Source organism: Vicia villosa, unplaced genomic scaffold (genome assembly GCF_029867415.1).
Source record: "Vicia villosa cultivar HV-30 ecotype Madison, WI unplaced genomic scaffold, Vvil1.0 ctg.002103F_1_1, whole genome shotgun sequence".
NCBI lineage: Eukaryota > Viridiplantae > Streptophyta > Magnoliopsida > Fabales > Fabaceae > Vicia > Vicia villosa.
This window is the reverse complement of record NW_026705840.1, coordinates 135,385-161,074: the sequence shown is the minus strand read 5'-3', so window position 1 is coordinate 161,074 and position 25,690 is coordinate 135,385. Positions and strand designations below refer to the sequence as shown.

The following is a 25,690-nucleotide window of genomic DNA, read 5'->3' as shown; positions in this document are numbered from 1 at the left end:
TACTTGAACTGATCATACAATGGCTTGTATGTAATTTTCATATCATCTACAGGTTCAAGTTTGTATGGGGTTTCACCCTCATAGCCAATGCCAACTCTCTTGTTTCCACTAACAACATATATCATAGAGGCAAGTTGACTTCTTCTAATACCTCTAGATAAAAACTTTCTAAAGCTCAAGTCATATTCTTTCAGAATATGGTTCAGACTAGGAATGGACTTCTCTGAGTCAGAAGGAGATCCAATATCTTTGGATAATTTTAAAACTTTTTCCCTCAGTTCAGAATTTTCCACTTCCAGGTTCTTAGTTTCAGATTCAAATAGCTTTTTCAGCTTTTTGTATTTGATACTAAGATGAGCCTTGAGTTCCAGAAGTTCTGTTAAACTGGAAACTAACTCTTCTCTAGATAGTTCGGAAAATACCTCTTCAGAATCTGATTCTGATGTAGATTCTGATCCATCATCAATTGTGGCCATCAGCGCAATGTTTGCCTGCTCGCCTTCAGAGTCTGATTCTGATTCTGATGAATCTGAATCATCCCAAGTTGCCATAAGACCTTTCTTCTTGTGAAACTTCTTCTTGGGCTTATCATTGTGAAGCTTTGGACACTCACCCTTGTAGTGACCTGGCTCATTGCACTCAAAGCACGTAACCTTCTTCTTGTCATATCTTCTGCTTCTAGAATATTCTCCTTTTTCAAGCTTCTTAGAACTTTTGAAGTTCTTGAACTTCCTATGCTTGCTTTTCCAGAGTTGGTTTACCCTTCTGGAGATCATGGACAGTTCATCTTCTTCTTCTGATTCTGATTCTTCAGAATCTTCTTCTTCAGCCTAAAAAGCGTTAGTGCATTTTTTATAATTAGATTTTAATGCAATAGACTTACCTTTCTTCTGAGGTTCATTAGCCTCCAGCTCTATTTCATGACTCCTCAAAGCATTGATCAGGTCTTCCAAAGAGACTTCATTCAGATCCTTTGCTATCTTGAATGCAGTCACCATTGGGCCCCATCTTCTGGGAAAGCTTCTGATGATCTTCTTGACATGATCAGCCTTTGTGTATCCCTTGTCAAGCACTCTTAATCCAGCAGTTAGAGTTTGAAATCTTGAGAACATTTTTTCAATGTTTTCATCATCCTGCATCTTGAAGGCTTCATACTTCTGGATTAAAGCAAGAGCTTTGGTCTCCTTGACATGGGCATTTCCTTCATGAGTCATTTTCAATTATTCATATATGTCATAGGCAGTTTCCCTGTTAGATATCTTCTCATATTCAGCGTGAGAGATAGCATTCAGCAAAACAGTCCTACACTTGTGATGATTTTTGAATTCTTTCTTTTGATCATCACTCATTTCTTGTCTTGTCAGCTTTACTCCTCTAGCTTTCACTGGATGTTTATAAACATCCACCAGAAGATCCCATAAGTCACCATCTAATCCAAGAAAGTAACTTTCGAGTTTATCTTTCCAATATTCAAAGTTTTCACCATCGAATACTGGTGGTCTAGTATAACCATTGTTACCATTTCCATTGTGTTGCTCAGCAGAGCCAGATGTAGATGTAGGTGGTGGAGTCTCGACCATCTTGACTTAGCGTTTTTCTCTTCCTGAATCTTTTCTAACACGGTTAAGTGCTTGCACCTTAGAACCGGTGCTCTGATGGCAATTGAAGGATAGAAAAACACTTAGAAAGGGGGGGTTTGAATAAGTGTGACTTTAAAAACTCTTAAGATAAAAACAATTGCACAATGATTATTATCCTGGTTCGTTGTTAACAAAACTACTCCAGTCCACCCCCTTAGAGTGATTTACCTCACCTGAGGATTTAATCCACTAATCAACCTTGATTACAATGGTTTTCCACTTAGATACCTTCTAAGTCTTCTAGAGTATTCTGATCACACCTTGATCACTCTAGGAACCTTTTACAAATTAATGTAAACAAATTCTTACAAGAGTATTACAATGCTTCTTAATAAGCTATAATCACAACTGTGATATTTCTCTTAAGTTCTAAGCTTAAATCTCACTAAGATATTACAAAAGTAATGTGAGGTTGAAGATGAAGTTTGAGAGCTTTTGAGTTTGACAGCGTTTCTGTATTTTTGCACAAAGAGTTCGTATTCAGCTTCTCATCAGAACTTCTATTTATAGGCGTTTTGAGAAGATGACCGTTGGGAGCATTTATTGCGTTGCGTGATCCGTACAGCATTGCATTTAATGTTTCACTCTTTTGTCAACTACCTCGAGCCTTGATTTTCCTGCTTTATTTGACTTTGCCTTTAATAGCTTCTAACGTTCCTTTTGTCAGTCAGGGTAGCCTGCCATCTTGTACTTTCTTTTGATCTAATCTTTTGTAGATACAACGTTTGAATTAATCAGAGTCAAACAGCTGGGTGCAGAGCATCTTCTTATCTTCTGACTTTGAAGTGCTTCTACCGTGATACCATAAGAACTTCAGTGCTTCTGCTTCTGATATCAAGTTCTTCTGATGCTTCAATAGACCATGTTCTGATTCCGCTTGACCATCTTCTGATGTCTTGCGAGAGCATGTTCTGATGTTGCATACTGAACCTTCTGAGTCAGTGCTTTCTTGCGCTGATTTAGTGCATACTCTTTATATGTTTCCTGAAATGGAAAATGCATAGGATTAGAGTACCACTTTGCCTTATACAAAATTCATATACATTGTTATCATCAAAACTAAGAGTATTGATCAGAACAATTATTGTTCTAACAACAGAGATAACCATACGCGACACTAAGGGGAATAAAATGAAGCAGCCAATCGAGTATGAATGGAAGCCTAAGTTTTGCAAGAGATGTCAACGGGTTGGTCATAACTGTGTAATTAGATTAAATAAATTACTAATAAAAAAGTATAATTATAAGTGTATATTTATTTTTTTAAAAAAATTATTTGAATAAATATTAAAAAGAATAAGCAATTATTTATTTAGAAAAAAATATTTGATTAGCATATATAAGTGAATATTTATTTAGAAAAAATATTTAAATAGAATAAGTGAGTAATTTAATATATATTCTATTTATAGAAAAATTTCCATTAAATATATTTAGAATAAGTTAATAATATATGTTTAGTTAATATAAAAATTTATAAGTGTATATATATTTAGTAAATGAGTATTTATTTTTAGTAATATGATGTTATTGATAAAAATTTAAAAAATCCACGATAAATCACTCTTCTTTTTAAACATGAACGATGTTGTACATGTGTGCTGTATGAAATGTTACCAATTCTATTGTAATTGCATGTATGATATAATGTTTATTGGAAGCCGTAGGCTTAATCCACATTTTATGGAAGGAGTAGTTGGTTTTTTGGAATATGTGTTTGCTTAAGAATGTTGTCGAAGCGAATGAGGGGTGAAATGTTCGTGTTTAAAGTGTGGTTGCAGAAATATAATTAGTGGCCCTAGTGATGTGCAACGTCACTTGGAGAAAGTGGGGGTTTAGGCCAAATTATTGGGTTTGGACATCTAATGGAGAAAACTGCCAGAGATGAATAGAGAGACTTCTTGCAATCAAACACATATTGCACCAGTGATAAATAGAGATGTTCCAAGGAGTCAATCACAAATGCAAAATCAGGAACAATTTAATCTAGTAGAGGATATGGTCAGTGACGCATTTAGGGTAAATGTGGCTTACGATGAACCTCAAGACTTTGACGCGGAAGAGCTCCCGAATGAGAAAGCGCAAAAGTTTTAGCAATTGTTGAAAGAAATAAATATACCATTGTTTGAGGGGTCATATGATTCTAGGCTATCAATATGTGTGAGGCTCTTGGTTGCGAATTCAAATAGGAATGTTCCCGATCAGTGTTTGGAATTCTTCGCAAAGATGATGTTGGATGTGACTCCTATGAAAGAAAACATGCCTACAAGTTATTATGATGCAAAGAGGATGGTGTCGAAGTTGGGAGTACAAGTAAAAAAGATCCATTGTTGCATTCAAGGTTGCATGTTATTTTATGACAATGAATTTGGTATAAGTGGTGGTGCATTGGAGGAGTGTAAGTTTTGTCAGAGCCCGAGGTATTTAGTTCGCAGTAAAGGCATTTATCGAAAGAAAAAATGAGTTACAGTGAAGTCGATGTTCTATCTTCTAATAATACCTAGGTTACAAATAATGTTTGCGTCTATGCATAGTGCAAGCCAAATGTCATGGTATCATACGAACAAAATTAGTTCAGTTATGATGGGACATCCATCAGATGGCGAGGCATGGAAACACTTTAATAAAGTATATCCTGAATTTGCAGCACAACCCAGAAATGTCAGGCTTGGATTATGCTCAGATGGTTTTACTCCTTACTCCAATCGTCAACCATTTCATATTCTTGTTGGTCAGTTATTGTTACTCTGTATAATCTCCCTCTTGAGATGTGCATGAGGAAACCTTACATGTTTTTGACATGCATCGTTCCAGGACTGTCAAGTCAAAATGCGAGAATAGATGTATATTTACAACCTTTAATTGATGATCTGAAGAGGTTGTGGATGGGAGAGTGGAATTTTGATGTTTCTCGTAAACAAAACTTTAATATGCGAGCTGTTTTGATGTGGAAAATTAACGACTTTCCCGCATATGACATGTTGTTTGGATGGGGTACGCATGGCAAAATAGGATGTCCGCATTGCATGGCACACACAAAAGCGTTTACTTTGGAAATGGGTGGGAAAAACTCGTGGTTTGACTGTCACCCTAGGTTCTTACCAATGAACTATGAATTTAGAAGAAATAAGAATGCTTTTAGAAAAGGAAAAGAAGTAACAGATCTTCCTCCCCCTCAGCTGTCATCGATTGAAGTATGGAATGACGTTCGTGACCTGCCAAGATTCACAGATAATGGTAAAGCATGCAGAATTCAAGGATATGGGGACACGCACAATTGGACAAAGAGAAGTATTTTTTGGGACCTTCCATATTGGAAGGACATTTTGTTGAGACATAATCTTGATGTTATGCACATTGAGAAGAACTTTTTTGATAATGTATTTAACACAGTGATGGATGATAAGATCAAGACAAAAGATAATGAGAAGGCTGGAAAGGATTTAGAACTTTTGTGTAATCGAAGAGACTTGGAGTTGAAAACCTGGCCAAATGGAAAATTATTAAAACCCAAGGCTTGTTACACTCTTACTCCCCAAGAAGCAAAAGCTGTTTGTCAGTGGTTAAATGAGTTGAGAATGCTTGATGGTTATTCCTCTAACCTAGCAAGATGTACAGATGCCCAAACCGTGAAGTTGCATGGAATGAAAAGTCACAATTGTCATGTTTTCCTGGAAAGATTGCTTCCAATTGCATTCAGTTCACTTCCTAATCATGTGTTTAATACATTAACTTAGATCAGTCAATTTTTTAAAGGCATCTGTGCTTCAATTTTAAGAGTAGATCACATCATTAAATTGGACCAAAATATTCCTGTCATTCTCTGTAAGTTAGATAAAATATTTCCGCCGAGTTTCTTTGATTCTATGGAGCATCTCCATGTGCATCTTTCTTATGAAGATTACCTTGGTTGACTTGTTCAATATAGATGGATGTATCCATTTGAATGATTCATGGGTGATTCAAAGTGATATCTGAAAAATAAAGCAAGAGTTGAGGGATCCATATGTGCGCATTACTTGCATTGAGCAATATCAAATTATTTCTCTCATTATTTCAATCGCATGATGTTGCCTCCAAGAATCATAAGGAACAACGTTCACTTTAGTGAAAGAAGTCAATTTACCTTATTAATTTTCAGTCGTCCCGACCATCCCTCTCGAAAGACGAGTTTATATTGGCTCTCTGGAAAACAAATGCAATGTGCTCACGTACATGTGTTGATTAACTACATTGAAGTCAAACCATATCTTAAGTAAGTCTATTGAATTTAAGTAAATATTTATTTTTGGTTACTACTTGTCACCTTCTTCTAACTTATATTGTTTACCGAAATAGGGCATTTGGTACCTACTAATTTCAAAGTACCGGTGAACAATCATCATTTGGTTACACACATACCTTTTTTCGTGCATGGTTTAAGCAACAATTATCATGCATTGTTACATCAAGTCTTGGAATAATCCATTTGAGAAGTTTGTCTGAAGGCCCTCATCAATGTGCAAATGAATGACACACATATTTTGTAAACGGATACAAATTTCACACTCATAAATGAACTGAAAGGAAGAAAAGAATTAATAGTGGTGTAGTCTTAAAAGGAGTTACAGAGGGTGGTGAAGACGACTTCTATGGTGTTATCATACATAATTACGATTTGGTATATAATTATATGGAGTCAGAAAATAAAGTTGTCTAGTTTTTTTGTGACTGGTAGGATCCATCTTCTAGAGGAACAAAAATAGATAAAAGTATAACACCGTCAAGGTTATAATGGATCCATCTTCTAGAGGGACATAATGTTAGGCAAGTTTATTACGTGTGGATCTAGCATGCCACATTCTCCATCCATACATTTTGAGGATGATGCCAGTGCTCATGGAGATAGTAGTGCCCATGGAGATACTAGTGCTCATGAACATACCAGTACTCAAGGAGATACCAATGCTCAGGAGGAGCGAAGGAGGGAGCGCGTGTTGAGAAATGTTCCACAAAAGATTAGGAAGCAAAATGGCAGAATTATCATTTGGCCCAATGGAGGACCGTAAGTGTTTATGTTTTTTTATATATTTTTAATTTCAAATGTTTTTTAATTAATAGTAACTCAATTCTGTTATTTAGCCTTCTGCCGTCACATCCTGCAGTATCGTGCATAACATAAATTATTAAAGAAAAGTATAAAAAAATTTGGCCTTCTTATGGAGCACTTGACGATGATGAGAGAGCAAAATGGTTTAGGTTATTTCAGGTATAATTAACTAACTCATGTAATATTTTTTATTGATACAAAAATTTGGTTTGAGATGTCTATACTTTATTTAATATTTTTTGATTCATACAACAATGTAGGAGAAATATTGTTGGGACATAAGGGATCATGCCCTTGTTGAAAAAAATTTCGCACAAAGTGTGTTGCCCGTTTTCTGACCCTCTTAGGCGTGTTAGACTTAAATGGGAAAAAAAGGAACGCGTCCCTGTTAGATAGGTGAAGAAGTATTCCAAGAGCTTATTACCCATTGGGATTCTGATAAGTTTAAGGAAATTTTTGAAAAGGCAAAAAAAAATAGAGCTTCTGAGATTGGTGGCTGAAACTACGTAGCAAGCAGTATTAGTGTTGCTGAAGTTGCACGAAGGATGATAAATTTATTTTCTTTTTAATTAATTTATTTTCTTAGTGTTGCTTTTTAATTAATTTATATATTTTCATTTAATTAGCGTGAAGAGTTGGGTAGGACTCCGCTTCTTAATGAGCTTCATTTGGAGATCCATCTCAAGAGAAATGGAGAGTTTGTCGATGACCACTAAAGAATAACTCAAGCAATATATTTTTTTTTAATATTTATCATTTTATTTTTTTTATGTACCTAACTTATAATACATTATGATAACATTTAATTTATTTACTTTTATAGGAGGAGTATGATAGACTAATTTCACTTACTGTATCAGAGCATCCTGAATTACCTGCACCGCCATTAGGGTATCCTACCAACCCTTCTTTGGTTTTTCAGGCTTGGTATGATGTATCACGCGGGAAAAGGAAAAATGGGAGTGTCTATGGTTCTGGAGGGTATGCAAAAACTATCAGGCGACGTGATAGGTGTTTTAGAATGAGATTTACTGATGGTGAAGGATCATCAAATCCACCTATATTAATTGTCGAAATGCTTGAAACTGTGAGAAGCTTGGCGCATACCGAGACAGCACGCGAAGTAGCGGCAAAAAATGCAGAAATTGAGGAAATGAGGAGAAAACAAATAGAGATTTGAGAAAAAATGGGAGAAAAGAATTAGAGATGCGGGAAGAAATGAGGAGGAAAACAATGGAGTCTGAGGAAGCAATGCAGGTTACTAATGAGCGGACACAGAGATTTGAACAATTTATAGTGTTACAAATGACAAACCAAAATTCTGGTAGTGGATATGGAAGAGTTGTTGAGGAGGAGGAGGAGGAGGAGGAGGAAGAAGGGGAAGATGAAGGTTAAGATAATTAAAATGTTTGATGTATTAATTTGTATAATGTTTAACTTTTTTTTTTGGATAATTTTAACTTTATGTTTAATGTTTGATGAACTAATGTTTAATTTGTATTTCAACTTTAATTATGAATGATACAGTTTTATTTAAATTCATTTATATAAATTTAATATAATATATATAAATATATAAAAGTATATATTTATATAAATATAAATATATATATATATATATATATATATATATATATATATATATATATATATATATATATATATATATATATAGTAGAAACTCTTTAAATTAATAATGTCAGGACCGGAGAAATTTATTAATTTAGAGAGTTATTAATTTATCGATAAATTAATAATTATTAATTTAAAGAGTTTTTAAGTAATTATACTGTACATGTCAAACAAAAAGGAAAATTAGTCTATGCCTCTTAGAATTACGTTGTAGTGAACCTTGGGACTCAAGGTAAATTAGTAATTACTGTGTTCATATGCATTGGAAATCAACAATGATTTTTGAAGTATAATAAATGTAAACAAGAGGAACAAATGCGTTCAATGTATTCTTAAAGGAAAACAAATAACTATTGAATCATATTTCAATATAGTGTAATATATTTTTTCCAGTTTCAATGAATTATTAATTTATGATTTTCTTGGGACCGAAAATTATAAAGGGATCTCCCGAAAAATTATTATCTTATTATTTTATCGAGTTTTTCAATTTTTTACATTGGCCCAAGTCGGGACTTGACAAATTTATTATTTTAGAGAGTTTATTAATTTACCGAGTATTAATATAAAGAGTTTCTACTATATATATATATATATATATATATATATATATATATATATATATATATATATATATATATATATATATATATATATATATATAAATGCTATTTTATGATAATTATAATTTTTTTAATATTACATCTGTAATTTGTGTGGGAATAAACCCCTCACAGATTTCAAAAAGCATAAATTTGCTAGGGGCTTAATCCTAGCTAAATATTGACACATTAATCTGCACATATCTTTAAGCGCACTGTGTCTACGACTGTGAAATAGAAAGAGCTAAATTTGTGTTTGCAATTTGCGAGAGGTTTAGCCCCAAGTTAAATTAGTGAGGTGTAAAGTCTCACACAAATTATTTGTGACTCCATGTTTAGCTAGGGGCTGTCCCCTCGCAAATTTATGATTTGTGAGCTGTTTTAGGCAATTGTGAGGGGTTTAACCCTTAGCTAAACAAATTTTTTTTTTTTAGTGATAGCATAAATGCAATTTTTCAAATATCATAAATATATGAATTTGTATAGCTTTGCAAATTCATCAAGTATATCGGCTTAAGGGCGAAAGAGTTTTGATGAGCTATAGACTTGTCAGAAATATTATAGTTACACCCATTTTGACACCTATACCGTATTTATATGTAGTATGATCCATTTCCTTTTTATTTTATTATAATTCTCTACATTGATATTTGAGCCATTTCCAAAATAATGCATAAAGTTACGGTTACGGTGTCATAATATACTGTAAGCATAGCATCTCATAGACTTATAGCTACCATAAGTACATATTTTAATTATTTTATCTTTTTACTATAATTCTTTTTAAATATTAAATCTTTGAAAAGTTATATAAATTTAAAATTACTTTTAGTTTTTCATACAAATTATTTATGAAATAATCTTTTTTTAATTGTAATTTTAATCTTAAACAATATATATTTATATTATTTGATGTCAATATTAGTATTTTATTTATAAATAATGAATTAACTTTTTTTAAATATTTTAAAATTTAATTTTATAAAAGTTACTTTTAAATTTTTTTAAGCTAAAATAAACATACCCTATCTGTTAAGAAGGGGATATGAAATTTTAAGAATTAAATTAACTTTTCTAAAAGAAGTGTATTTAAAATAATTTTAATTTATTTATATTGATTTTTTTCATTTCAATTGTATCTTTTATTAAAATAATACCTACAAATGAATAGAATATTTACACGCGAGTGCAACTTTATATGCTTCAGAAAGAATACAAATTCAACCTCACGTTGAGCCGTTGGTAATGAATAAAATATTCTTATATAATTTTAATTAATGAGAGAGGACAGTGTTTTATTTCTGGTAACGTCCTTTTACAATATGGTCGAAAAAAACTTACACACCGCATCACCCATCTGATGAGTTTCCTACTCGTTTTCTTTAAATAAAACGATTTATTTTTTTATAAGAATAAAATTAATTCATATCATTCATCAAATAAAGGTCAATATAAGGATAAAACAATACTACACCTATATCAAGAATTGACCACTTTAACTGACGACTCGGAAATCATATTCGTTTGGCGTTTAATAAACTTTACCTCAAAGTTTGGAAAAAAAAGCTAACAAATGATTAATAGAAAGAAGAATAAATTTTTTTTTTTGCTTTCGCACCGGTTCCGACCTACATAGTAGATCGACTAATCCGGCTCGTGCTATGGAGGCACGTGCACTGGCCAAGCGTTGTTTCTGCCAGGAATCGAACTCGGTATTCCCCGAATATCGTCCTTTGCAGAGACTCGTTTGCCACTCGAGCCCAAGCGCTTGGTTGAAAGAAGAATAAAATTTAACTCAGAGCTATCACAAGCTATAAAATGAATGCCTTGAACTACCACTTGAGAGTCGGTTTCAAATATCACATAATCCAAATTCATGGTAACAGGATGTTGAACAGCTTCTTTCAATGCTAGAGCCTCAGCTTCTATAGAGGACATACTACCTATATCCCAAGCAATTCCTGCAGTAATGAATCTATCCATGTTATCACGAAAACATCAACCTCTGTTTGAAAAACGGTGAGGCCTGTTGAAGCAGACATCAACATTACATTTCACTCAACCTCCAACTGGAGGAGACCACACTAAAGATTTTTGATTATCATTATTCCTTTCATGAGTATCCTGGGCTGCAAACCCATCCTGCCAATTAAAATAGGCTTGCAAGCCTAATCTAGAGAGACGCTCGCTTTCATTATTCCATACTATATTGTTACGGTTCTTCCAAATCACCTCTAACATCATAGCAAATCGACTTGCATCCTTCCTATCTTCTCTACTACAAATATCGAGAATAAGAGATTTAGCATCACTAAAATCTTGTAAACGAGGCTCAATGGTAAAAGACAAACCTGCTGCCCGCAAACACTAAATAATAGTATTGCACCTGAAAAACACATGCCAATCCTCTTCTTCATTCACTTTGCAAATTGGGCATTCCGGCGGACATTGAACAAAGTGTTGTCAAAGTCTAACCCGCGACGACAAGCAACCTCTACAAATTCCCCACAAAAGGTGTTTAACTCGAGGCGGAACCATAATATTCCATAAATTCTCCCATTGACCGACAACTTTACAATTAGAGTGATAACCAAGCGAGTTCCTCCAAAGTCTATAGCCTGTACGGACACTATACTCGCCATCTTTCTCTTCATTACAAACCAGCCCACCAACTACCACGTCCTTAACCAAAGGAACATTCAAGATCTCCTTTGCAACTACATGATCAAACAAGGAATTAATAACCTAAATATTTCATTGTTTAGTATTAGGCAAGAGAAGATCTTGAACATAAGGATTGTACACACCTTGAAGATACGGTCCTCCTAAACAAACATCTTTACTTCCACGAATCCAAGGCTCATGTAATACCTTAATTTGGCTTCCATCTCCAACACTCCACCTACAAATCATGCGTAAAACATCTCTTGCTTTCCAAAGACTTCTCCACAAAAAACTCGGATTAGAGCCAATATTAGAATTCAAGAATTAAGTATTAGGAAAATACCTTGTTTTGAAAAAGCGGGAAACTAAAGAGTGGGGCTTGGTCAACAATTTCCACACTTGTTTATTCATTTTTTCTTATTCATGTTAAATGTATAGAATTATAAAATTGTTGGAATAATTATTACCGTGTAAATTATTGTATTAGTAATTAATTAAATTTTTGATTGATTTCTAAATTGAGATTTCATAATCATAATAATAATACACACACACACACACACACACACACACACACACACACACACACATATATATATATATATATATATATATATATATATATATATATATATATATATATATATATATATATATATATATATATATATATATATATATATATATATATATATATACCATGAGAGTTTTATTAAGTCTCATAAAAAATATGAATCAAATGCAACAATATTGGTTTGGAAAATAGGTCTGAGCGCCTGACTACGAGCACACTATTATTTTTCAATTTTTGCCTGCATGGAGAAGAAGTCATTTATTTAAGAAAGGAGGAAACTACTCCTCCATAATGCCATGTATTCTCCAGAAAGAGGAAGGATTAGTTATTAGACTGAATCAGGCTCATAGACACTCTTATAAATATCATAATCTCAGAATTGGAAAGGAGATTATACATGAATTCCACCAAAAAAACATATGAAGTTCTCACAATCCTAACATGAGCAAACTCTCTCGCAACTATTTTACTTTCAGCAAGTCCAGTTGGCGCCCATTGTGGAGTTCTGATAAAACTAACCTAGGCCACACATATATTCCCATCACAGACTAGTTCGCCACCCCCTCAATACCATAACTAGAGGTTTTGTTGAAGTTCGGGAGTTAATATCTTCCCTTAGAATATAATTTTGGCAAGTCCATGCAATGGAAGGTTCGCCTCTAACCCCAAATGAAATTCATGAAGGGAATCACAACTTTGAATTTTTTTCTCAAATAAAGACCTCGCTAGAATCCATCCTCACGACAATGATCTTATGCTCATAAAAATATGGTGTGGAGACTAGGAGATCAAGTGAATACTAATCGACCATGGTAGTATCTCTGATAACTTCTACTGGTCGAAAGGCACAAAAACGACCTCCGACATTTGAGGTCACATCCTACTTATGATAGTGTAAGGGGTGGATGAGAATGCAAAAATGATCAATGTCAGGTAACTTATGGTAGACGCCTCATCCTTATACAATATAATCATAGGACGACCCACTTTGAATCTCTTTGGCCTCCTTATCAACCTTGTAACTATCCATGAAGTATCAGTTACATGTATGGAGAGTGGATAGTCTAGGGAGACCAAGAGACAACTTAAAAATGTTGGAAAACTTGAGAGTAAGAAAAAACGATGATGGTTATAGTCAATTCTTCACAACAAGACATATAGAGAGTAAACTCCATAGATCTAAAACACAGAGTAGAACTCAAGTACGAAAGACATACGCCTAAGGAAGATCCAAATGAGGTTTAGGTTAGGCCCCAAGAGCTCCACGCAAACAAGCAAGACATCCAAACAATATGAGATGAAGAAGAGGAGTAGGTCACTATACTTATGAAGAACATGAATTTGTCACATAATAACGTCGAAGAATACTCTGATATCTTGAAGCTCAATAACCTAAGACATTATTTTATCTAGTATTTTTTATACTTTTCTTGAATAAGGTGAGTACGTTAAACCATCCAATTGTAAGAATTTTCCAAGGATATTATTTCATTTAAATAATAGGGTAGCAGTATTTCCTCTACAAGGGCATGCTTTTTTAATTAGTCATCTTATATTCTTAATTGATTTAATGTTCACGAGTTATGTATGAGATGTTTGTTAGACCTTCATTGAAGGATCACTGACGCCTTATTAGACAATGTTTTAGGGGGAGAATATGATATTCAAATGGTCTTCAAGGGGGTCGAATAGACCATTCTCAAAAAAGACCAATTTTTAAAAATGTTTTCTTTTTGAAAATCAGAGATTAATAAAATGTTTAGCAGCAAAATAGCTACAATAGATGCGATTGAAATGATTTTAGAAAACAACACAATATTCAAAAAAATAGAATGTGATCACGATGAATTTACTAAACAATCAATTAGAAAGTAATCTAATTTCAAGCATACATGAGAAATGTAGTTTGAACATGTTTAGTTAATATGATTCTACAAACACAGTTCTCAAGTTTAACCACCAAGGAGATCGTTCAAAGGCTTAGCCTAACAAACATAATCTTTTATACAAGAAAAATCACTATGAAAGTAGTAAATCTTAACCACATGCAATTTCTAGAAAAGTAATAAAGCCTAAGCATATAATATCTATGCAAGAAATAAATGAAGTAAGGTTAAATAAAGTGTATACAAGAGTTATAGTGGTTTGTATCATTCGTCCTCTCTAGAGGTTAATTCACTCTTCAATGGTTTCACTATTAAAATTTTGTAGGGTCTTCCATTATTTTGAAAAGTTAATACAAGCGTATTTTTGTACAACAGGTTTTTACTAGACACTTGTTTACAGTAATTTCTGATAAACAACTGCTAGTCTTCCAAATTCTACGTATTTGGTAACTTACAGGATCGACTAGATTGATCCTAGGACATGTGTCTAACAGATGTTATCTTTGTGGTTGAATTCATTTTTTTAATCTACCCTATTGGACAAAAGTATTGAAGATTTCTATAAAGGTTATGGTTATATGTAAATAAAACGACTTCGACTACAAACTCTAAATGACTGGAATAAAATATTCGAGTTAAAGTTTAAAGGAAAGTAAAAGACATGTGAAGGGAAATGAAACTTAAATACTTTGACTGAAATGTAAAGGGATTCGAAAGGAATATTTAAAGGAATTTTATTGATAACATAAAAACAACATTGAAAGTAATATTGGTGTCTCTCATAAGTACATTCTCAGCAAACTCTTTCTCTTACGCTGGTACTTGAGTATTTTTGAGTGATTTTGTTCAAATTAAGCACCCCGAATCCTAACATTAAGACCCTTATTTATACTAATTCGACCCTAACGGTCTTTTTCTAACGAAACGCCACGTTGCTCCTTTGCATGTGCTTCGATTCTCTGAGGCTTCCACGCGTCCCTATGGCAAAAACGAATCACTTTGAAATTCAAACCTTCCCGCTCAAAGTTCTGAAACGTGACCAACGTAACTTGTCGAATCAATATCTTTGAAATATCTCAAATTATCCCAAATTCTTATTTCTTTAACTTCAAAAAAATTTCATCTTAAGGTCTAACTCGACATAGAGAAAAAGCTTCCACACGAAGAAACTTCAAATAGCCCTACACAGCCATTTCCCATTTTTCCTTCGAAGCATACAGCTTAAGATACTTCGTCTCTAACTATCAAAATCTTCAGCTAACAAATTGCCCCCAATAAATGTCTATTTCGAATAAAATGCAGAAATGGACATTTCTTGTTACTTTAGATTTCGATCATTTAAACCTTTTAGTATCCCTCAGCTCAATGACGTCATAGTAATTAAGATTTCTTTTTCTAAAAGGTCTCATCAAGACATGCGTAATCAGAGTGATTATTACCCCCTAATAAGTAGGAGTGAGGCTAAAACCGCGCAACCGCCTGAACAACCAATCGTGACCCAACGCATGTCCCACTAACTTTTAATAACGAAAACTTCATAATTGCAAAGATCAATTTTGGACCTTTATTAATAGTGACCTCCATCACGTTCAACTACTTTTCCTTTTGCTCTCTCAGAAAACAAAAACTCTATCATCTTCATGCTTAAAACTCCATTCAAAAAACTCGAATTTTTCTCACAAACCTCAACATCAATGGCTTCCGCTGATCAAATGTCCAAGCAAACACAACTTGACGATGCTTCTCAACCGATCATGAAGATATCCATACCGCTGCAAGTAGGGAATCAAGAGTATGTACTAGAACCACCTTACCTTGAAGAGAAACGCATAATCTATGCCTCTCAGGTACTTATTCCTCTTGATATTGTTGGTGAAACACATACATTTATGGGTCCAATCACTGACCCTAATGTAAGTGTAAAATCTGAATTTTTCCCTAGTTATCATAGGTCTAGGCCTATTGTAAACAAAAATAAGGTTGATGATAAAGGGAAACCCATTTTTGTCGAAACTATGGAAATTCGAAAAATTCAGGCTACGTCTTCCACGGAAGCTTTAGTGGCCTAGGAAAAAATTCAATTAGAATACATGACAAACACCCTTAAGGTGTTTCAATACTTCCCTCTAGCGAAAGACCCTGAACCTTATTATGCTTGGTTAGAGAAATTTGAGGCGAAGAAGTCTCAATTCCGGAAAGACTTAGGAATTTAAGATTTGATCCAGCTATCGAAAACTGGTCTTGAATATAACCAACCTATGTTAGTGGCGTCCTTGTACTTCTGGGATGCGTCCCATAATACTTTCCACCTTCTATGTGGAATAGTAACACCCACACTCTTCGATGTGGCTGCTATTATCGGGCTTCACCCAATTGGAGAGGACTTCAACCCCAATTATATGGATGTAGATACTATTAAGTTCGGTGAGAGTAAGGCTACTTATACCCTTTTTACTGCCAAGCATCATAACAGGGATATCGAAGACGTTTCACACAAAGAACACATTGCCTTCCTAGAACTCTGGCTATTGAGATTTTTTTTTTGTTCAAGATCTCTGCAAGTTGTAAAGAGATATTTGGCCATGGCGAATAAACTCAATTCTGGTCGGAACCTTAATTTGAGCCAGATGATTCTCGGATACCTTTATGAGTCACTAGGTGAATCTGTAGATATTTTGAAGGCGTATGAAGCAGGAACCTCTTTGTTGTTTGTTGGGCCCTTTTGGTTGCTCCAGTTGTGGTTGAATGCCACATTCAAAGTTGCTCTACCCAAGAAAGACTTGGTGAAGATGATGAGGCGATCAAGAACATAGTGGTCGAAGGAACCAGATTGGCGCACTTGACTCCTCAAGACAAAGGAGGACAACTTCCTGAGCCCTTTAGATCTTACATGATGATGTTCGCCAAACTTTATAATTTTACTCCTTCGATGGCTCCTTTTGCTGAAAGAACCATAGGTCCAAAATGGTACACAAGAGAATTCTTTGCTCTTTTTCCAGAGCACCAAGTTGGATCGATGGCTATTGGGAAAGCGTTCTTAACACTCAAGATGTTATCTCATAGGTTGAGGTCTACGAAGAGCCATTATGGTCTACTGAGTTATCAACCCAACCTCATTTCGAGAAAGTTTGGTCATATCCAAATTAAACCAAAATCCATGTACGAGAAGAAAAGCCACTTGTGTCTTCATTATATGTTTTCGACTGATGAGTGCTTTGAATCAAGGACTGCTAGATATATTGGGATTACTTCCCTTACACCCATCTCCTTCAAGACTTCCTTCTACTGCACCTATGAGTTTTCCGAGTGGTAGTTAGTTACTACAACAAGGAAATCTTTGATGTACCTACTCTTTTAAAACAATTAACTGTAGTTTTTGCTTCTACGCAAGAGCGTTTCAAAAAAGGTACTTCGACACATGTCAAGAAAATTCAAGCATTCCAAAAATAGTTTGAAACTGCCTATAGGCCAGATGATCTTAGTCGAACCATTCATGAAGCAGCTTTTACTTTACATGAAAAATTTACTAAAAAATTGGAGAGTTTGAAATTGCCTTCATACGTTCGTCCTGAACATCATTATGAAATAACTTTCAAATTGTATTATTCAAAGTTCCCTCGACTACCAAGTGCTGACTTTGGTGTGGCTTTAAGTCCCCCATTCCCAGACCGGTTCGTCTGTGGGGATGCTGTAAAAATCCTTCGCGAGTAATCCAAAAAACGCTCCGAATGAGTGGTTCTGAATAAGCATACTTTGGACAGTTTCCAAGGATATCTTCATATTGGCCTTGAACACGTTCGTGTTCTAACTCCGATACCTGAAGGTGTGGAACGGGAGAATATTTCGATTTTGTTTCCATTTTAATATTTTCCTTTAAACCTGTTGTATTAACTTTTTGCTTTATTTGTTTTATTTCAGCTATTGATCGGAATCAATCCATCAAATACAAAGCGACTGTTGCGCGAATAATTGCTGCTTCCTCTAAGGAAAAGAATTCCAACGAAGACATAAATACCAGTAAACTTAAACCAGTGGTACTTATTCTTGTCTTATTTGTATAAATCTGCCTAAAAGATCTGAACACTAATAATTTTCTTTCAGAATACTCAAAAACCTCCTGCGACTCCAAAAAGAAAACTGCACCAGAAAGTATACAAATCGACTCTGATTCTGAAGACCAATCCCCTCCTCAAACAAAACTGATTCACGAGAAGAAGCAAAAAACTTCGACTTTTGGTGTGCCCGAGAAGGCTTTCGTTACATCGAAGCCTGAGACTTCTGCCACTGAAACAATCCTGGAAGTGACACCTCTGCAAACTATTGAGACTGCACCAGTTGTCAAAAGTCACAACTCCAGCCCAAATAATACCAATCCCAAGGTAAGCAACATGGTTTCTCTCGTCACATGAGCTTTGACCTATTTTTGATTCGAATAACTCATATTGTTTTATTTTTGCAGGACGACATTACTGGTACCGCTACTTCAAGCTTGAAACAAACCAAACTCACAAGTACTGATTCTCACCCAATTCCTTACTTGTATACTAAAGGATCCTTCAAAGGATCGAACACTGAACTTAGTTACTTTTTCTTTATAGTTCCTCCTCAAGGAGAAATTCTTCAGCTAAATCCACCACCAACACCCCCAACAGACTCAGACACTGAAAGCGACAAAGGGTTGAAAGATAACTTGAAACCCAATAATGATGAACCACTGCAGACGGATAACTCGTCACCAGAAATTCCTCTCCAAGGTCAAGATGATGAAATGGAGGAAGATCAACATCTATCAAATACAGATGAAGGTAACGAACAAACCTATAGAGATGAAGAAGATAACCCAGTAAAAGGAGATGAACCCACAAGCAAGGCTTCGAACAAACCCGAGGGAGAAGACAAATCGAAAAAAAACCTTTGGGACAATCACACACCTTACGACTACCTCGACTACTGCTCCTCGAAGTTTCTCCTAGGCTGAACTTGCTGATCTTAAAGCTAAAAACCCTGCAGGGTTCCTTAAGGCCTTGATGAATGCGAGGAGTAGTTCGTCTGAGAAAGGTGGAATCTCTTCAACCAATTCTGAGGATAGGCCTTTGGATAAAGCTAGTAAAAGTATCCTTTGTCAAATCAAAGAGAAGGTGTTTGGCATCAACTTAATCCAAGCTGTGAATGACAATGTTAATGTCTGTTTTGGAATTAAAGATCTACTGAAGAAAGTTGATGTTTTCAGCGTATCTGGAAAAGTTTCCAAGGTATTGATAACACTAGGATTCCTAATTGATCAGCTCCTAGCGGATCAACTTCACAAACAAGATACTCTCAACAGGATCACTGCTATAGTGAATGCTCACACTTCCTCATGGGATGCTGCCAATGCTTCTAGCATCAAAGTTGAAGCCATGGAAACTCAACGCTCGAAGTACGAAGAAGAATATAAAACTTGTGAGCAAAATATTCTCATATGGGAGCAATAAATCGAAGAACTGGAGAAACAGATAAAGGCTGCGAAGGATCGTGAGGACGAGATCCGTAAAATCGATAGCCAGGAATTGAATGAGGAGATCCAAGATGGAATCCAACATATTGAAAAGGCCCAACAATTGGAGACCAAGATCGAAGAGTTGAAGACACAACAGAGTGTGATCGAATGTCGCTTGGCCGTATCTGCTTCTCAGTATGCTCAAATGAAAACCTCCCTTCCTGCTGACTTCGATGTCTGAATGACTTTGCAATACCTTAGAGTATTTTGTGATTTTGTTGAACATTAGTTTTGTTTTATCAATGCCAATTCCTATGTTTTGGAAATATTTTAAATGTTAAGTTAATTTTCTGGTTCAAGTTGTAAAATGTTAAGATAGAGCCATCTTGGCATTTTCTATTCGACTAGTACCATTTTGGCTTCTTATGAAATTGGTTTTGTATGTTAATCTGTCAGAATTTTAATTTCTTGAAGACGAGGTTTATATTTCTTCAAGTATTTTCCATTTACAAAGGATTCTCTGATCTTTCGCCAATTCTTCAATCTCATAAGCGTTATTTAAAAATGCTCATAAGATTCGAAAAGGCCCTTCCTAGTGTGGGGACCATTTTCCCAATGATTTATTCTTTCGATCCACAGACAATATTACTTTCCATACTAACTCATTTGTTGCAAAAATTTTGCCTTTAACCCTTTTTTTGTAAGCCCTAACTACTCCTTCCTTTTCCCTTCTCAGAAGTTCTAGGGCTCGCAACCTTTATTCATCCAGGTCCACTAATTCGTTCATCATCATTTCCCAATACTGTTTAGATGGAATTTCATCATGCTTCTAAATTCTCACGAACTGAAGGTGAATTTCGACTGGCATGACTACATTGTGACCAAACGTGAGTTGAAAGGGTGTAACATTAGTTGTCTCTTTAGGGGACGTTCGACTAGCCCACAGAGCTTGATCTAAAGTTTTGTGCCAATTTTTTGGCTTCCTCCCTACATGTTTTTTGATTAAACCAATTTTTACCTTATTGGATGCTTCGACTTGGCCATTTTCCTGAGTAATGTATGGCGTCGAAGTTAACAACTTGAAACCTATTTCTTTGGCGAACTCCTGCATCCTTCGACTAGTGAAGACAGATCCTTGATATGTTGTGATAGTCTAAAGAATTCCAAACCTATAAATTATCTATTTTTGAATGAACTCAATATTTGAGTATAGTAGGCCAATACATTCCATATCGAAAGAGCAACCATTTCATCTTATGGCTTGAAGGGTCCTGAAGGGCCATGGCTTGACAATTGAATGGAGTTCGCCTGCAGAGGCATGTTAAATTCCTGCATAGATTTGACACTCCTGACATCCTTTAGAAAAATCTATACAATATTTTAGCATAGTAGGCCAATACATTCCATATCAAAATAGAAACCATTTCATCTTGTGGCCTGATTGATGTGCTTCACATGCTCCACTGTGCACACAAGATAAAGCTAGGTATGCTTCACTTTCTCCTAGACATTTGAGTAAGATTCCATATGGGGATTTCTCGAACAATTCATTCCCTATTAATACATAAGATAAAGCTTTGTACTTGGTTTTTCTTTCTGTGTCCATTAAGGGATCTCTAAGATAATTTACAATTGGACTTTGCCAATCTGTGTCTGCTAAAATGTCGATGGTTAGCACTTCGAACTCTTCTTCATTAACATATCCCAGTCTTGTGCTTTCTAAATCCAGTGGGGATAGTCTGGTAGCCAACGCTTTCCCCTAACTTCAATGAGTTCTTCTAATTTTTCTTTCGATACTTTATATCCTGAGGCTATTTGTGCTAAGTTATTTGCTTCTTGATTCTTGAGTCTAGGGATATGTTTAATATCCATGTATTCGAATTTTCTGAGTTACCTATTAGCAATAACAAAGTACATGAGTAAGTTTTCTTTTATGCACTTTGGTTAGTTTTGCTTTCAGTCCTGGGTTCAGTTTAGCGCCTATGTATGTAATTCTTTTTGTGCCTCCGTCCCCAAGATCTATTTATTCAAAGGGGTCTTGTGCCACCATCTTTGCGCTTGGCGAATTTGGATCATTCTCAAACCCCCGAGGCTCATCGTCATAAATGGTGTCAAGCCTCTGGTCTTTCTCCTCGATAGGTACCTGTTAGTCAGTTGGTTCATGTTCGAAGTGTAACACTCCAAATCTATCCAACGGTTTAATAACGAAATCAGAGTGCAAATATCTCAAAAAAAAAACATATTAGAGGCGTCACATTATCAACTTAAACAAAACAATTCATATAAAAGCTCATTAAACAGATACATAGCATATATCCAAAAGGGAGAATTCATAACCACTTCAACTTTGGTAAACAATGCAGTGGAATTCATAAACTCATAAACATCAAATAAAAGCATCTAGGTCCAACATGAAAATACAAGACACAAACTTCATCATAGGACAACATCATAATCCAACATAAACATAACAAAAGGAAACAAGCGTCAATCTCCCCGAGTGCTACGTATCAGAGCAAAAGACACCAACTCGAGCTACTAAAGACAACAGCTACTCCTCATCGATACCTGCACGTTACCAACAAAGGGTAACATTCAAACAGAAGGGGTGAGATATCAAACAGTATAAAGGAACGTATGATAATACTTATAGCAAAGATAAGATCATACACAATTCACCACTTCACAACTTAAGCAGTTGCATCACAACAACAATGTTATTAATCAATCATAACAATATATTCAAATTGCAATTATCTCCTCAACACATAATAACATTCACTTCATAATCACAACAATTCAAAATGCAACTCAAATGCGACTCAATATTATGAAAATGCATGTGGTACCATTTGGAGTAAAACTCCTGTCTCAAACATTTGCCTCTTGGCCCATCGTCACTTTGCCATTTAAGGCCATCGTCGTGGTTGCGATTTTCAGGCCGTCTCAAACTATGCAATGGATGCGACTCAATGATGCATATCCACAAAATACAACATTCATGATACACAACAACATCGTCTCAAACAACATTGACTTAATGCCAGTATTTCAATGGAAACAAAAAATTCATTACTATTAGAGTAATTCGTCACTTCTCAATCACGTCTTTATGATACACAAACATACACAATTAATCAACTTTACGATACATCACCAAATGGGGAAAGTACAATTCAATAAAAGTTTTCAAAAGTCATTCCAATCATTCTCATTAGATTGACATTGATTTCATCTTTATGGAGGCTCAAACGGTGCGTCAAACGGACACCCGAGTCAAAAGATATGAATTTTCAAAGTTTTGCAAAAGTGTTGTCATCACAGTGGTAACCGGTTACTTCAAATCTGGTAACCGGTTACTTCAGTTCCAGTAGCCACATTTTCAGAAAAAGTCCCAGGTAACCGGTTACTTCAAAACAGGTAACCAGTTACTTGAAGTTTCAAAGGCCAAAATGCATAATTTTCCACGAGGTAACCGATTACTTCCATTCAGGTAACCGGTTACTTCAGCGTTGCAGATCCAAAATCCGGCAACTTTGCTGTCACGATTTTTACCCCTTAAAACTCCAAAAACCCAACTTTCAAATACCAGAAAATCAATATAGGTCCTAATTTTTCAAGTCTAACATCAGTATCATGTAACTATTCAAACACACATACCAATTGCATCAATTGCACAACAAATCATACATCAATTTCAATATTCATCAACATCATAAAAATTGCAATTTCTACACAACCATGGATATTAAAGAATATAATCAAATTCCCACTATAACCTATCTTCATACAAACCCTTGTAATGAAAGAATTCCACCCTTACCTTGGTTTAGATTGAAGACAACTCTAGCTTCAATGGGGTTTTGTCCTAGCTCTATTCCTCTTCTCTTCTTTCACCAAATGATCTTTTAATTTTCTATTTTCATCAATTCCCTTGTTTTGTTTAGCTTACTAACTTATTATTACTAATGGGCTCTAATTAGCACCCCTCACTTACTAACACTAACATTAAGTTAGGCCCAATAGCTAATAGGCTAATCATGCCATTACTACTAATTCTCATAAAATAACATAAAGTCAACTAATCACATAATTAACACATAAATCACACAACACACAATAAAATAAATAATTAAACTAAAAACGGGCGTTACAACTCTCCCCCACTTAGAATATTTTCGTCCTCAAAAATTTACCTCAATCAAACAAATCAGGATACGACTCTTGCATCTTGCTTTCCAACTCCCACGTCATACTCTCTCCAGCAGCTCCCGACCAGAATACTTTCACCAAAGCAATCTCCTTGCCTCTAAGTGTCTTTGTCTCGCGATCCTCAATTCGTACCGGCATAGTCTCCACCGTGAGATTATCCTGTACTTGCACATCATCCATATGAATCACGTGAGACGAATCAGATATATACTTCCGAAGTTGCGACACATGAAACACGTCATGCAAATTCGAAATATTCGGCGGTAACGCCAATCTATACGCCACATTTCTAATCTTGTCCGAAATCTGATACGGACCAATAAAATGAGGAGTGAGCTTCTTAGACTTCAACTCTCGCCCCACACCGGTCACCGGTGTGACTCTAAAAAACGCATGATCACCAGCTTGAAATTCCAAATCCTTCCTCTGCTTATCATGGTAACTTATCTATCTACTCTATGAAGTCTTCATCTTCTCTCGAATCAACTTCACTTTCTCAGTAGTCTCCCGAACAATTTCTGGTCCAAGTACTACACTTTCTCCGATTTCATGCCAACAAAATAGAGTCCTACATCTCCGACCATACAATGCTTCGAAAGGCGCTATTCCAATGCTAGAACGGTAACTATTGTTGTAAGTGAACTCGATCAATGGAAGATAAGTATCCCAAGAACCTCCCTGCTCAAGAACACAAGATCTCAACAAATCCTCCAATGACTATATAGTCCTCTCCGTCTGGCCATCTGTTTGAGGATGATACGCCGAACTCAACCTCAACTTAGAACCCAGTGCTCCTTGCAAACTTTTCCAAAAATCAAAAGTAAACCTCGAATCTCTATCCGAAACAATACACAAAGGAACACCATGCAGTTTAACAATCACATTGGTATAAATATCCGCCAACATCGACACTGGATAAGTGATGTTAATAGGAATAAAATGATCTGACTTTGTAAGCCTATCAACGATCACCCAAATCTAATCATGTCCTCTTGAAGTATTAGGTAAACCCGTCACAAAGTCCATTGAAATGCTATCCCATTTCCATTCCGGAACTTCTAATGGTTGCATCAACCCTACAGGCTTCTGATGTTCAACTTTGGATTTCTAACAAGTCAAACATGCATACACAAACTGTGCTATATCACGCTTCATTCCAGGCCACCAAAACAAATTCTTCAAATCTTGGTACATTTTAGTAGCTCTTGGATGAATACTCAAATTACTTCTGTGAACTTCTTCAAGAATTGCTCTCTTTAGATCCACATCATCAGGAATACAAATTTGATTACGAAATTTCAACACACCTTGCGCATCCAACTTAAAGTCAATGTCCTCAAATTGATCGATTCCCACCATCGAATCTACCAACTTCACGTCTAACTTCTGAGCTTCTCTGATACTATCCAGAAAGTCATTATTAATCTTCATCATACCCAATCTAACACTCTTAGGTGTCACCTCACATACCAAACTCATATCTCTGAATTTCTCAATCAATTCCAATTCCTTAACAATCATTGCCGACATGTGCAAAGTCTGTCGAAGTTCCTCTTATCCACCTGATTGACTTCCGCCATATAGTAACTTTGATATGCTTCAATTGTTTTTAACGATGCCATCGTCTCTCCAGATTGCTAGCCTTTGGTGGATTGACGAAGGGACTGCTCCAATCCCATGTATCCACTCTCTTCCAAGAAGTAGTGTTATACCCCAAAATTTGCCCGCATCTTTTTTCAAGAAAACTTCAATCTAAAAATTAAGAGTTTCATATAATCTTGGATTTTCATATCCTAATTTATGAATACTTGGTTTTTAGAATTTTTCTTATACGGTATTTTGGCTCGCTGTTGGATTTATTCTTACGCAAACGCCAATTACTGTTTATTACTTCGTACACGCTATTTATTTG

At 35.3% G+C, this 25,690-nt stretch overlaps 3 protein-coding genes across 3 annotated transcripts; 1 reads left to right on the top strand and 2 right to left on the bottom strand.

The window, feature by feature from the left end:
• Window positions 1-3,524: 3,524 nt before the first annotated feature.
• LOC131637872 (uncharacterized) lies at window positions 3,525-5,377 on the top strand. The gene is made up of 4 exons (XM_058908440.1): window positions 3,525-3,727; window positions 3,830-4,060; window positions 4,145-4,371; window positions 4,455-5,377. The coding sequence occupies exons 1-4, from the start codon at window positions 3,525-3,527 to the stop codon at window positions 5,375-5,377; spliced, it is 1,584 nt and encodes a 527-aa protein (XP_058764423.1).
• Window positions 5,378-10,457: 5,080 nt separating this feature from the next.
• LOC131637875 (uncharacterized) lies at window positions 10,458-12,119 on the bottom strand. Its single transcript, XM_058908442.1, has 2 exons — window positions 11,771-12,119; window positions 10,458-11,680 (listed from the first exon to the last, which is right to left on the bottom strand). The coding sequence occupies exons 1-2, from the start codon at window positions 11,874-11,876 to the stop codon at window positions 11,427-11,429; spliced, it is 360 nt and encodes a 119-aa protein (XP_058764425.1). The 5' UTR covers window positions 11,877-12,119; the 3' UTR covers window positions 10,458-11,426.
• Window positions 12,120-24,495: 12,376 nt separating this feature from the next.
• On the bottom strand, window positions 24,496-25,299 carry LOC131637871 (uncharacterized). The gene is made up of 2 exons (XM_058908438.1): window positions 25,005-25,299; window positions 24,496-24,689 (listed from the first exon to the last, which is right to left on the bottom strand). The coding sequence occupies exons 1-2, from the start codon at window positions 25,297-25,299 to the stop codon at window positions 24,496-24,498; spliced, it is 489 nt and encodes a 162-aa protein (XP_058764421.1).
• Window positions 25,300-25,690: the final 391 nt, after the last annotated feature.